Raw genomic sequence first — 12,563 nt, 5'->3', positions numbered from 1 at the left:
ATGCTTCCAAACGTTGGAATAGGGGAAGAATGGCCACTCTGCACATGCTCAGAGGCACTCTCTGCTAGATACATTCTTGCAAACATTGGAATGAGGAAGAATGGCCACTCTGCACATGCTCAGAGGCTCTCTCTCTCTCTGCTCGATGCATTCTGGCAAGCTTTGCAATAGGGAAAGATAACCAAGAATAACCACTTTGCACGTGCTCAGGGGCACTCTCTGCAAAATGCATGCTTCCAAACGTTGGAATAGGGGAAGAATGGCCACTCTGCACATGCTCAGAGGCACTCTCTGCTAGATACATTCTTGCAAACATTGGAATGAGGAAGAATGGCCACTCTGCACATGCTCAGAGGCTCTCTCTCTCTGCTCGATGCATTCTGGCAAGCTTTGCAATAGGGAAAGATAACCAAGAATAACCACTTTGCACGTGCTCAGGGGCACTCTCTGCAAAATGCATGCTTCCAAACGTTGGAATAGGGGAAGAATGGCCACTCTGCACATGCTCAGAGGCACTCTCTGCTAGATACATTCTTGCAAACATTGGAATGAGGAAGAATGGCCACTCTGCACATGCTCAGAGGCTCTCTCTCTCTGCTCGATGCATTCTGGCAAGCTTTGCAATAGGGAAAGATAACCAAGAATAACCACTTTGCACGTGCTCAGGGGCACTCTCTGCAAAATGCATGCTTCCAAACGTTGGAATAGGGGAAGAATGGCCACTCTGCACATGCTCAGAGGCACTCTCTGCTAGATACATTCTTGCAAACATTGGAATGAGGAAGAATGGCCACTCTGCACATGCTCAGAGGCTCTCTCTCTCTGCTCGATGCATTCTGGCAAGCTTTGCAATAGGGAAAGATAACCAAGAATAACCACTTTGCACGTGCTCAGGGGCACTCTCTGCAAAATGCATGCTTCCAAACGTTGGAATAGGGGAAGAATGGCCACTCTGCACATGCTCAGAGGCACTTTGTGCAAGTTGCATTATTCCAAACGTTGGAATGAGGAAGATGGATTCTTGCAAACGTTGGAATGGCCACTCTGCACATGCTTAGAGGCACTCTCTCTCTCTGTTAGATGCATTCTGGCAAGCTTTGCAATAGGGAAAGAATAACCACTTTGCACATGCTCAGAAGCACTTTCTCTCTCTCTCTCTCTGCCAGATGCATTCTTGCAAACATTGGAATGGGGAGGAATAACCACTCTGCACATGCTCAGAGGCACTCTCTGCTAGATACATTTTTACAAACATTGGAATGGGGAAGAATGGCCACTCTGCACATGCTCAGAGGCACTCTCTCGTGTTAGATGCATTCTGGTAAGCTTTGCAATAGGGAAAGAATAACCACTCTGCACAAGCTCAGAGGCACTCTCTGCTAGATTTTTTTTCCGTGCTAGATGCATTCTTGCAAATGTTGGAATGGGGAAGAATGACCACTCTGTCTATGCTCAGAGGCACTCTCTGCTAGATACATTTTTACAAACATTGGAATGAGGAAGAATGGCCACTCTGCACATGCTCAGAGGCACTCTCTCTCTCTGCTAGATGCATTCTTGCAAACATTGGAATGGGGAAGAATGGCCACTCTGCACATGCTCAGAGGCACTCTCTCGTGTTAGATGCATTCTGGTAAGCTTTGCAATAGGGAAAGAATGACCACTCTGCACAAGCTCAGAGGCACTCTCTGCTAGATTTTTTTTCCGTGCTAGATGCATTCTTGCAAATGTTGGAATGGGGAAGAATGACCACTCTGTCCATGCTCAGAGGCACTCTCTGCTAGATACGTTTTTACAAACATTGGAATGAGGAAGAATGGCCACTCTGCACATGCTCAGAGGCACTCTCTCTCTCTGCTAGATGCATTCTGGTAAGCTTTGCAATAGGGAAAGAATGACCACTCTGCACAAGCTCAGAGGCACTCTCTGCTAGATTTTTTTTCCGTGCTAGATGCATTCTTGCAAATGTTGGAATGGGGAAGAATGACCACTCTGTCCATGCTCAGAGGCACTCTCTGCTAGATACGTTTTTACAAACATTGGAATGAGGAAGAATGGCCACTCTGCACATGCTCAGAGGCACTCTCTCTCTCTGCTAGATGCATTCTGGTAAGCTTTGCAATAGGGAAAGAATGACCACTCTGCACAAGCTCAGAGGCACTCTCTGCTAGATTTTTTTTCCGTGCTAGATGCATTCTTGCAAATGTTGGAATGGGGAAGAATGACCACTCTGTCCATGCTCAGAGGCACTCTCTGCTAGATACGTTTTTACAAACATTGGAATGAGGAAGAATGGCCACTCTGCACATGCTCAGAGGCACTCTCTCTCTCTGCTAGATGCATTCTGGTAAGCTTTGCAATAGGGAAAGAATGACCACTCTGCACAAGCTCAGAGGCACTCTCTGCTAGATTTTTTTTCCGTGCTAGATGCATTCTTGCAAATGTTGGAATGGGGAAGAATGACCACTCTGTCCATGCTCAGAGGCACTCTCTGCTAGATACGTTTTTACAAACATTGGAATGAGGAAGAATGGCCACTCTGCACATGCTCAGAGGCACTCTCTCTCTCTGCTAGATGCATTCTGGTAAGCTTTGCAATAGGGAAAGAATAACCACTCTGCACAAGCTCAGAGGCACTCTCTGCTAGATTTTTTTTCCGTGCTAGATGCATTCTTGCAAATGTTGGAATGGGGAAGAATGACCACTCTGTCCATGCTCAGAGGCACTCTCTGCTAGATACGTTTTTACAAACATTGGAATGAGGAAGAATGGCCACTCTGCACATGCTCAGAGGCACTCTCTCTCTCTGCTAGATGCATTCTGGTAAGCTTTGCAATAGGGAAAGAATGACCACTCTGCACAAGCTCAGAGGCACTCTCTGCTAGATTTTTTTTCCGTGCTAGATGCATTCTTGCAAATGTTGGAATGGGGAAGAATGACCACTCTGTCCATGCTCAGAGGCACTCTCTGCTAGATACGTTTTTACAAACATTGGAATGAGGAAGAATGGCCACTCTGCACATGCTCAGAGGCACTCTCTCTCTCTGCTAGATGCATTCTGGTAAGCTTTGCAATAGGGAAAGAATGACCACTCTGCACAAGCTCAGAGGCACTCTCTGCTAGATTTTTTTTCCGTGCTAGATGCATTCTTGCAAATGTTGGAATGGGGAAGAATGACCACTCTGTCCATGCTCAGAGGCACTCTCTGCTAGATACGTTTTTACAAACATTGGAATGAGGAAGAATGGCCACTCTGCACATGCTCAGAGGCACTCTCTCTCTCTGCTAGATGCATTCTGGTAAGCTTTGCAATAGGGAAAGAATAACCACTCTGCACAAGCTCAGAGGCACTCTCTGCTAGATTTTTTTCCGTGTTGCAAACATTAGAATGGGGACGAATGACCACTCTGCGCATGCTCAGAGGCACTCTCGCCTTTATTGCAAGCCCCTGTCTCAGGTGAGGGGGGGCCAGGGTGTGGGGAGGGGGTGTCTCATCGGGTGCAGCAGAGCATCTGTGCGTCGGTGAGGGCGGAGTCGTCCCTGAAGACCCCCTGGGGGGACTCCACCCGGGTCTGGATGCCGCAGAAGCCCTTGGGGCAGTGGGCGCTGGGGGTCCCGTACTCCCCGAAGCCCAGGTCGGGGCCCTGCAGCACCTCCCCCCCGGAGCAGAAGAAGCGCACGCCGGTGGCCCCCATCCGGTCCTGCGGGGACCCCCGCTCCTCCTCCACGCGCAGAGCAAAACTCTCCAGCCGGCCCCCGGGGGGGCACCAGGCCGCCTCCGACCACTCGCCCCACCTGCGCAGGGAGAGAACAGAACTCAATGGACCACCACACACCACAACAACAACACACACTGCTCCCACCACCACCACACAGCCCCCCCCCCATGCCACATCAATGGGAGTTCAAATCTGTTTGTCCTTGTCTTTGTCACCCTGTGACACCTGCCAGGTCGCAATAAGAAGGCATCGTAAGGCAGGGTTTCTTCCTTCTCAGAGCTGGAGAAGGGAGAAAGTAGGCAGGAAGGGATCCCAATGACACTCAAGCAACAATGAGCATATACAGTAGAGTCTCACTTATCCAAGCTAAACGGGCCGACAGAAGATTGGATGAGCGAATATCTTGGATAATAAGGAGGGATTAAGGAAAAGCCTATTAAACATCAAATTAGGTGATGATTTTACAAATTAAGCACCAAAACATCATGTTATACAACAAATTTGACAGAAAAAGTAGTTCAATAAACATTAATGCTATGTAGTAATTACTGTATTTACGAATTTAGCACCAAAATATCACAATGCATTGAAAATATTGATTATAAAAATGCCTTGGATAATCCAGGACCTTGGATAAGCGAGTGTTGGTTAAGTGAGACTGTACTGTATATACAGTAGAGTCTCACTTATCCAACATAAACGGGCCAGCAGAATGTTGGATAAGCGAATATGTTGGATAATAAGGAGGCATTAAGGAAAAGCCTATTAAACATCAAATTAGGTTATGATTTTACAAATGAAGCACCAAAACATCATGTTAGACAACAAATTTGGCAGAAAAGGTAGTTCAATAAACATTAATGCTATGTAGTAATTACTGTATTTACGAATTTAGCACCAAAATATCACAATGCATTGAAAATATTGATTATAAAAATGCCTTGGATAATCCAGAACCTTGGATAAGCAAGTGTTGGTTAAGTGAGACTCTACTGTATATACTAATGTATAGAATAGAATAGAATGATTGACATTGTGCTATTGCACAACGAAATGAAATGCTTTTCCCAGCACACAGCACAAAACAACACACACATCCCTTCCACATTCTAATCACGATTGCACGGCCCCCAATCCCACATCAAGGCAAAGCCATGGAGTTGAGCATGGCCACGGCTCAAGGATCAAAGCTGCCGCTCAGTCTGTTTGTCCTTCCCTTTGTCACCCTGTAGCACCTGCCAGTTGGCCATCGTTCAGAGAAAGAATATGCTGGGAAGAGGAAGAAGAGAAGGAGGAGGAGGAGGAGGAGGAGGAAGGAAAGAAGAAGGAAAGAGGAAAGGAAGAAGAGGAGAAATAGGAAGAGGAGGAAGAGAGGAAGAAGAAAGAGGAAGAAGGGACAAGGAAAGGAAGAGGAGAAATAGGAAGAAGAGGAAGAGGAGGAGGAAGAAGGGAAGAAGAAAGGAAGAAGAGGAGAAGAAGGGAAGAGGAAAGGAAGAAGAGAAGAAGAAGGAAGAGGAAAGGAAGAAGAGGAGAAATAAGAAGAGGAAGAGGAAGGAAGAGGAAGAGAAGAGGAGGAAGAAGAGCAGGAGGAAGAGAAAGATAAAAGGAAGAAGAGGAGGAGGAAGGGAAGAGGAAAGGAAGAAGAGGAGAAATAAGAGGAGGAAGAGGAAGAAGAGAAGGGAAGAGAAAAGGAAGAAGAGAAGAAGAAGGAAGAGGAAAGGAAGAAGAGGAGAAATAAAGAGGAAGAGGAAGGAAAAGGAGGAGGAAGAGAAGAGGAGGAAGAAGAGAAAGATAAAAGGAAGAAGAGGAGGAGGAAGGGAAGAGGAAAGGAAGAAGAGGAGAAATGGGAAGAAGAGGAGGAGGTTTTGGTCCGAACAGTCTGGGAGCCATGTGCTGAACCCCGAGGCACATATGACTCTGCAGGTGTGTGCCTGTGCCAACGGTGCCGCCAAAGCCCCCCCTTTGCACACGCGTGTGCACCCCCGCCCCCGATGCCCGGCCAGACTCACTGTCCACTCTCGGACTCCACGGCGTAGGCCTCCTGTCCGTCTCCGCTCAGGCCGCGCGTGCAGAGGAGCCGGATGCCGTTGAGGGCCGAGTCGTCCACGGTGGGGCCCTGGTAGGACTCCATCTGCCAGGAGAGGGAGACTGTAACACCATCCAAACCCTCCCGACAGATGGCCCTCCAGCCTCAGAGGCGTTAGGAGGTGCATGGAGAAATATAATGTCATCATATTATGAGAATAGAATAGCATCATAGGACCCTAAGCATGGAATACCCAGGAAGACACCAGCAAAACCCTCCCGACAGATGGCCCTCCAGCCTCATAGATATTAGTGGGCTTGATGAAGGTGTATTGGGAGAATATAATACTTGTATTGGAAACCATATATTGAATGTAATCATATTAGAAATAGGACTAAGCAAAATATATAACCACAGCAGAGTGTGAGCATATATTCCCCCGAAATACATTCTGCCCTAGCAAATAGCAGAGACCAAAGTTCACCCAAAGTGGCAGGGACATCTATTAAGTGTCAACAAGACCAGATAAGCCCTGGACCAGGCAATGTAAACTTAATCACAGATTTGGGGTTTTCAAGAGGGAGCTTAAGGTAACTTGGCTAATGGACCCTAAAAGCCTCGATAGAGGAAATTCCTCAGCTAATGGGACCCAAGAAGGCCAAGATAGGGAATTCCTTAGATAAGGCCTAATGGAGGGTCAAAGGTCTTGGAATTAGACTGTGTTTTAGAAAAAATGCAAAAGTAGTTTCTAGTAAAGTGCAAAAGTAGGACTTTTTTGACACTAACTGATGACGGACAATGCCCATATGACGTATGTAGATGGGTGCACAATGGTATTAAAAGCCCTGTGATTCTTTGTTTGTGACCTTTGCTTTCTTGATTACAGGAAAGGGTCCTTCCTATGCTTATTCTCTGTGGCCACTGAGAATAAACGTTTGTTTTTCTGCAGCACTCGGAACTCTCTTTAATTACTGAATTATAATATGATAGAATAGAATAGAATCATAAGATGCTACGGTTAGAAGGGACCCCCAAAGGCCATCCAGTCCAGCCCGCATCTGCCCAAAAGGTAAAACACAACCAAAGCGCTCCCGACAGATGGCCAAACAACCCCTGCTTGATGATGATGATGATGAGATGCAGGATGTATTTTCATCCACTGGACAACATTTGGCACAAATACCCGATATGCCCAAATTTGAATACTGGTGGGGTTGGGAAGAAATTGAGTTTGTCATTGGGAGTTGTAGTTGCTGGGATATATAGTTCACCTACGTACAATCAAAGGGCATTCTGAACTCCACCTACTATGGAATTGAACCAAACTTGATACACAGAACTCCAATAGAAAATACTGGATGGATTTGGTGGGCAACTACAACTCCCAAGTGTCAAGGCCTGTTTTCCCCAAACTCCACCAGCGTTCACATTTGGGCATATTGAGTATTGGTGCCGAGTTTGGTCCAGATCCATCATTGTTTGGAATCCACAGCGCTCTCTGGATGGAGGTGAACTACAACTCCCAAAGCAAGGTCAATGCCCACCAAACTCTTCCAGTATTTTCTGTTGGCCATGGGAGTTCTGTGTGCCAAGTTTGGTTAAATTCCATTTTTGGTGGAGCTCAGAATGCTCTCTGATTGTAGGCGAACTATACATCCCAGCAACGACAACTCCCAAATGTTGAGATCTATTCCCCCCAAACTCCACCAGCGTTCACATTTGGGCATATTGAGTATTGGTGCCAAGTTTGGTCCAGATCCATCATTGTTTGAGTTCACAGCGCTCTCTGGATGTAGGTGAACTACAACTTCCAAACTCAAGGTCATTGTCCACCAAACCCATCCAGTATTTTTTGTAGGTCATTTGAGTTCTGTGTGCCAAGTTTGGTTCAATTCCATCGCTGGTGGAGTCCAGGGTGCTCTTTATTTGTAGGCGAACTATAAATCCCAGCAACTTCAACTCCGAAATGTTGAGATCTATTTTCCCCAAACTCCACCAGCGTTCACATTTGGGCACATGGAGGTGAACTACAACTCCCAAACGGAAGGTCGATGCTGATCAAACCCTTCCAGTATTTCCTATTGGAGTTCTGTGTGCCAAGTTTGGTTAAATTCCATTTTTGGTGGAGCTCAGAATGCTCTCGGATTGTAGGCGAACTATAAATCCCAGCGACTACAACTCCCAAATGACACAATCAGTCCACCCCCAACCCCACCAGTGCTCAGATTTGGGCATATTTGTGAAAGAAAGAAAATACCTGTCCGCAGACCCCTTTGGCCCCCTGGGACCCCTTACCTTGGTTCGGAACCCGGTGGCGAAGGTCCCTTTGGGGCACCTGTCCTCCGAGCCCCAGTCGCCCCTTGACGCCCCGTTGCTGACCCTGGCCACGATGCCATAGTCCGGGGGAGGGGAGTAGTCCGCCAGGGACCCCGAGAGCAGGAGCGCCAGTCCGGCCAGGACGCTGACCACGAGCTTGACCATGGCGGCGGTCAGCAATAGCCAGGCCAGTGCCCTCCCCGTGGCTTTATACTGGCACCGGGGAACTGGCCCTTGTGCCTGCCAAGCGGGGTGGGCTTTTGAGGGGTGGGCACACGGGAGACACACCGCATAGGAACGTGCTTTGTGGCACCCGTGGCGCAAGGAATTGGATGCGCATCAAGGGCACGGAAGGGGCCTTGAATGCGCCAATCACATGGAACAAAGTGTCCATCCTCCAGTGGGTGCCACTCACTTGCAAACAAAGCCCTTGAGCAAACACAAGCCTTGTCTGCACTGATCCCTGGTTTTCTCTCCCGGTGCCAGGAAACCTGAACTGGGCCTCCTTCCTCCCCGTGGCTTCCTATATAATCTTGGAAGGGACCCCCAAAGGCCATCTAGTCCAACCCCCCTTTTTTGCAATTATTCAGGAAAAGCACAGTCAAAGCACTCTCAACATATGGCCACCCAGATATGTTATTATCCATCATTATTATTGACAAAACGATGTTGTATGACACAGCAAACAAGATAGATATGCTGGATTTCGTTTCACAAAACCACAAGTCGAACACTTCCCAAGTGTCTAGGACTGTGTGATGTATTTTTGATTGAAGTCAAAAATCAGAAACTCGTCAAAACACAACAGACAAAAAACCAGTACAAGAAAACTGCACTACAAACTAGAGCTGACAGCTGGCACAACAAAACACTGCATGGAAAGTTCCTTGACAAAATTGAAGGAAAAGCTGATAAGGAGAAGACCTGGCTGTGGCTCAGGAATGGGTCACTGAAGAAGGAGACAGAAGGCCTGATCCTTGCAGCCCAGGAGCAAGACATCAGGACAAAGGCAATTAACAATAATAATAATAATAATAATAATAATAATAATAATAATAATAGAAGACCTGGCTCTGGCTCACGAATGGGACCCTGAAGAAGGAGACAGAAGGCCTGATCCTTGCAGCCCAGGAGCAAGACATCAGGACAAAGGCAATTAATAATAATAATAATAATAATAATAATAATAATAATAATAGAAGACCTGGCTGTGGCTCACGAATGGGACCCTGAAGAAGGAGACAGAAGGCCTGATCCTTGCAGCCCAGGAGCAAGACATCAGGACAAAGGCAATTAATAATAATAATAATAATAATAATAATAATAATAATAATAATAATAATAATAGAAGACCTGGCTCTGGCTCACGAATGGGACCCTGAAGAAGGAGACAGAAGGCCTGATCCTTGCAGCCCAGGAGCAAGACATCAGGACAAAGGCAATTAATAATAATAATAATAATAATAATAATAATAATAATAATAATAATAGAAGACCTGGCTCTGGCTCACGAATGGGACCCTGAAGAAGGAGACAGAAGGCCTGATCCTTGCAGCCCAGGAGCAAGACATCAGGACAAAGGCAATTAATAATAATAATAATAATAATAATAATAATAATAGAAGACCTGGCTGTGGCTCACGAATGGGACCCTGAAGAAGGAGACAAAAGGCCTGATCCTTGCAGCCCAGGAGCAAGACATCAGGACAAAGGCCATTAATAATAATAATAATAATAATAATAATAATAATAATAATAATAATAGAAGACCTGGCTCTGGCTCACAAATGGGACCCTGAAGAAGGAGACAGAAGGCCTGATCCTTGCAGCCCAGGAGCAAGACATCAGGACAAAGGCAATTAATAATAATAATAATAATAATAATAATAATAATAATAATAATAATAGAAGACCTGGCTCTGGCTCACGAATGGGACCCTGAAGAAGGAGACAGAAGGCCTGATCCTTGCAGCCCAGGAGCAAGACATCAGGACAAAGGCCATTAATAATAATAATAATAATAATAATAATAATAATAATAATAATAATAGAAGACCTGGCTCTGGCTCACAAATGGGACCCTGAAGAAGGAGACAGAAGGCCTGATCCTTGCAGCCCAGGAGCAAGACATCAGGACAAAGGCAATTAATAATAATAATAATAATAATAATAATAATAATAATAATAATAATAATAGAAGACCTGGCTCTGGCTCACGAATGGGACCCTGAAGAAGGAGACAAAAGGCCTGATCCTTGCAGCCCAGGAGCAAGACATCAGGACAAAGGCCATTAATAATAATAATAATAATAATAATAATAATAATAATAATAATAATAGAAGACCTGGCTCTGGCTCACAAATGGGACCCTGAAGAAGGAGACAGAAGGCCTGATCCTTGCAGCCCAGGAGCAAGACATCAGGACAAAGGCAATTAATAATAATAATAATAATAATAATAATAATAATAATAATAATAATAGAAGACCTGGCTCTGGCTCACGAATGGGACCCTGAAGAAGGAGACAGAAGGCCTGATCCTTGCAGCCCAGGAGCAAGACATCAGGACAAAGGCCATTAATAATAATAATAATAATAATAATAATAATAATAATAATAATAATAATAATAGAAGACCTGGCTCTGGCTCACAAATGGGACCCTGAAGAAGGAGACAGAAGGCCTGATCCTTGCAGCCCAGGAGCAAGACATCAGGACAAAGGCAATTAATAATAATAATAATAATAATAATAATAATAATAATAATAATAGAAGACCTGGCTCTGGCTCACGAATGGGACCCTGAAGAAGGAGACAAAAGGCCTGATCCTTGCAGCCCAGGAGCAAGACATCAGGACAAAGGCCATTAATAATAATAATAATAATAATAATAATAATAATAATAATAATAGAAGACCTGGCTCTGGCTCACAAATGGGACCCTGAAGAAGGAGACAGAAGGCCTGATCCTTGCAGCCCAGGAGCAAGACATCAGGACAAAGGCAATTAATAATAATAATAATAATAATAATAATAATAATAATAATAATAATAGAAGACCTGGCTCTGGCTCACAAATGGGACCCTGAAGAAGGGGACAGAAGGCCTGATCCTTGCAGCCCAGGAGCAAGACATCAGGACAAAGGCCATTAATAATAATAATAATAATAATAATAATAATAATAATAATAATAGAAGACCTGGCTCTGGCTCACAAATGGGACCCTGAAGAAGGAGACAGGAGGCCTGATCCTTGCAGCCCAGGAGCAAGACATCAGGACAAAGGCAATTAATAATAATAATAATAATAATAATAATAATAATAATAATAATAATAGAAGACCTGGCTCTGGCTCACAAATGGGACCCTAAAGAAGGAGACAGAAGGCCTGATCCTTGCAGCCCAGGAGCAAGACATCAGGACAAAGGCAATTAATAATAATAATAATAATAATAATAATAATAATAATAATAATAGAAGACCTGGCTCTGGCTCACGAATGGGACCCTGAAGAAGGAGACAGAAGGCCTGATCCTTGCAGCCCAGGAGCAAGACATCAGGACAAAGGCCATTAATAATAATAATAATAATAATAATAATAATAATAATAATAATAGAAGACCTGGCTCTGGCTCACAAATGGGACCCTGAAGAAGGAGACAGAAGGCCTGATCCTTGCAGCCCAGGAGCAAGACATCAGGACAAAGGCCATTAATAATAATAATAATAATAATAATAATAATAATAATAATAATAATAGAAGACCTGGCTCTGGCTCACGAATGGGACCCTGAAGAAGGAGACAGAAGGCCTGATCCTTGCAGCCCAGGAGCAAGACATCAGGACAAAGGCAATTAATAATAATAATAATAATAATAATAATAATAATAATAATAGAAGACCTGGCTCTGGCTCACAAATGGGACCCTGAAGAAGGAGACAGAAGGCCTGATCCTTGCAGCCCAGGAGCAAGACATCAGGACAAAGGCAATTAATAATAATAATAATAATAATAATAATAATAATAATAGAAGACCTGGCTCTGGCTCACAAATGGGACCCTGAAGAAGGAGACAGAAGGCCTGATCCTTGCAGCCCAGGAGCAAGACATCAGGACAAAGGCCATTAATAATAATAATAATAATAATAATAATAATAATAATAGAAGACCTGGCTCTGGCTCACAAATGGGACCCTGAAGAAGGAGACAGAAGGCCTGATCCTTGCAGCCCAGGAGCAAGACATCAGGACAAAGGCCATTAATAATAATAATAATAATAATAATAATAATAATAATAATAATAGAAGACCTGGCTCTGGCTCACAAATGGGACCCTGAAGAAGGGGACAGAAGGCCTGATCCTTGCAGCCCAGGAGCAAGACATCAGGACAAAGGCAATTAATAATAATAATAATAATAATAATAATAATAATAGAAGACCTGGCTCTGGCTCACGAATGGGACCCTGAAGAAGGAGACAGAAGGCCTGATCCTTGCAGC

At 44.6% G+C, this 12,563-nt stretch overlaps 1 protein-coding gene across 1 annotated transcript; it reads right to left on the bottom strand.

Annotated features, from left to right (window-relative positions):
- Positions 1-3,417: 3,417 nt before the first annotated feature.
- On the bottom strand, positions 3,418-8,288 carry vmo1 (vitelline membrane outer layer 1 homolog). The gene is made up of 3 exons (XM_062957306.1): positions 8,041-8,288; positions 5,729-5,850; positions 3,418-3,795 (listed from the first exon to the last, which is right to left on the bottom strand). The coding sequence occupies exons 1-3, from the start codon at positions 8,224-8,226 to the stop codon at positions 3,492-3,494; spliced, it is 612 nt and encodes a 203-aa protein (XP_062813376.1). The 5' UTR covers positions 8,227-8,288; the 3' UTR covers positions 3,418-3,491.
- Between the last annotated feature and the right edge of the window lie 4,275 nt (positions 8,289-12,563).

This window comes from Anolis carolinensis, chromosome 6, assembly GCF_035594765.1.
Source record: "Anolis carolinensis isolate JA03-04 chromosome 6, rAnoCar3.1.pri, whole genome shotgun sequence".
Taxonomy (NCBI): domain Eukaryota; kingdom Metazoa; phylum Chordata; class Lepidosauria; order Squamata; family Dactyloidae; genus Anolis; species Anolis carolinensis.
The sequence above is the reverse complement of the archived record's forward strand: the minus strand, read 5'-3'. Positions and strand labels throughout refer to the sequence as shown.

Bases quoted from the DNA above. Each gene is read 5' to 3' on its own strand.
- vmo1 (XM_062957306.1), bottom strand. From the start codon at position 8,226: ATGGTCAAGCTCGTGGTCAGCGTCCTGGCCGGACTGGCGCTCCTGCTC. The intron at 5,851-8,040 runs GTAAGGGGTCCC...CTCTCCTGGCAG, and splicing joins CCACCGGGTTCCGAACCAAG to ATGGAGTCCTACCAGGGCCC. The intron at 3,796-5,728 runs GTGAGTCTGGCC...CTCCCTGCGCAG, and splicing joins GTGGAGTCCGAGAGTGGACA to GTGGGGCGAGTGGTCGGAGG.